The sequence below is a fragment of the Gavialis gangeticus genome, unplaced genomic scaffold, assembly GCF_001723915.1.
Source record: "Gavialis gangeticus isolate Ggan-Ray unplaced genomic scaffold, GavGan_comp1, whole genome shotgun sequence".
Classification (NCBI taxonomy): domain Eukaryota; kingdom Metazoa; phylum Chordata; order Crocodylia; family Gavialidae; genus Gavialis; species Gavialis gangeticus.
The window spans coordinates 11,046,011-11,047,268 of record NW_017729018.1 but is presented as its reverse complement, the minus strand read 5'-3'; the positions used below and the strand labels follow the sequence as shown (position 1 = coordinate 11,047,268).

General features: G+C 63.4%; 1 protein-coding gene across 1 annotated transcript in view; it reads right to left on the bottom strand.

Moving 5' to 3' along the window:
- The window catches only part of TLE2 (transducin like enhancer of split 2), a 38,483-nt gene that overhangs the window by 27,297 nt on the left and 9,928 nt on the right, over nt 1–1,258 (bottom strand). Inside the window, exon 7 of the mRNA XM_019513485.1 lies at nt 844–1,030. Coding sequence (XP_019369030.1) covers nt 844–1,030 — 187 coding nt within the window. The remainder of the gene's footprint in view (nt 1–843; nt 1,031–1,258) is intronic.

Genomic DNA, 1,258 nt, shown 5'->3' with positions numbered 1-1,258 from the left:
CCCCTTCCCCATCATGACCCTTCCCCACGTTGCTTGGATAAAAGGTGCTGATTAGCAATAGCCCCTGGCTGGGATCTGTCAGCCAGGGGAGAGCATGGGGCAGCCATGCGGGGCTCAGGGGCAAAGCAGCCACTGCAGCTCCTACTAAAAACCTGCCCCCGCGAGAGCCATGTGCATGGGGGGGAGGAAGCCCCTCGCCTGGGCGCATGCCAGGGTATCACGCATGCATGTGTCAGGTGGGGTCGAACCGATGCAGCAGCGAATACAACCCTAGACACGCCCGCGTGCACGCACGCCACCTCACACACATCTCCACTCTGCCTCCCGAGACGTGCTCACACCCGCCGCCAGCTCGCACACCCGCCAACACTCCATGCAGCTGTTCCCTCGGTCAAAAATAGTGCCAGCCTTGCGGGGTCACAGCTACTTAATTAGCCTGATCTGTCACTCGCTGCGCCCGAGGACGCTTCCCGGCCCGAGACAACAGCTGCAGCACATCAATGAGCCCTGGGAGAAGGGCAAAGGGGGTGGGGGGGCTGACAGTCCCTGAGGGATCTCCTGGCTGGCACCAACTGGCGACCCCGGGGATCCGTCCCCCTCCCATCACTGTCAGGTGCTGCTCATCCCAGTGCTCCCGGTAGGTGCAGCTCCAACAGTGATTGGTGAGATGGATGGCTGGCATGCTAAAGGGGTGGGTTGTGGAGCCCCCAGTAGTCACTGCTCCATTAATTCCCATGGGAGGATCACAATAGCCACGGCAGGCACCCTCCAGGGTGCAAAGGGTTAACCGCCCCCTATCCACACCCCCAACCACGTGCTGCTGCGGGGCTGCTGCTGCCTTACCTCTGCTGTTCTCAGCATCCGGAGCCACTCGGTCGTCCTTGGCAGCCAGCTGGGTCTGGGCTACCAGTGCCCCGGACAGCGCCAGGAGCCCCGAGGTGCCGGCCAGGCTGGAGGGGGGCAGGCCTGAGGGGTGGGGGGTGAGCGGAATGGGGGGCGCATGGTGCGAGAGGTGCTGCAGCTGCTGCTGCTGGAAGGAAAAGCATAGAGGCTCCAGAAGCTGCCGGGAGAGGGGGAATGCCCCAAATCCCACCCCCCCAAAAGATGAAGGGCCCCCTCCCTCAAGTCCCAGAGTCCTTTGCACCCATTGCAGCAGCTGGGGCTCAGCAGGACCAGCAAGCAGGACGCCTCCCACTACCCTGCAGATGTGCAGACCAGCAGGCCTAACGGTGAGCAATGCCCAGACCCCCGTGTGGGT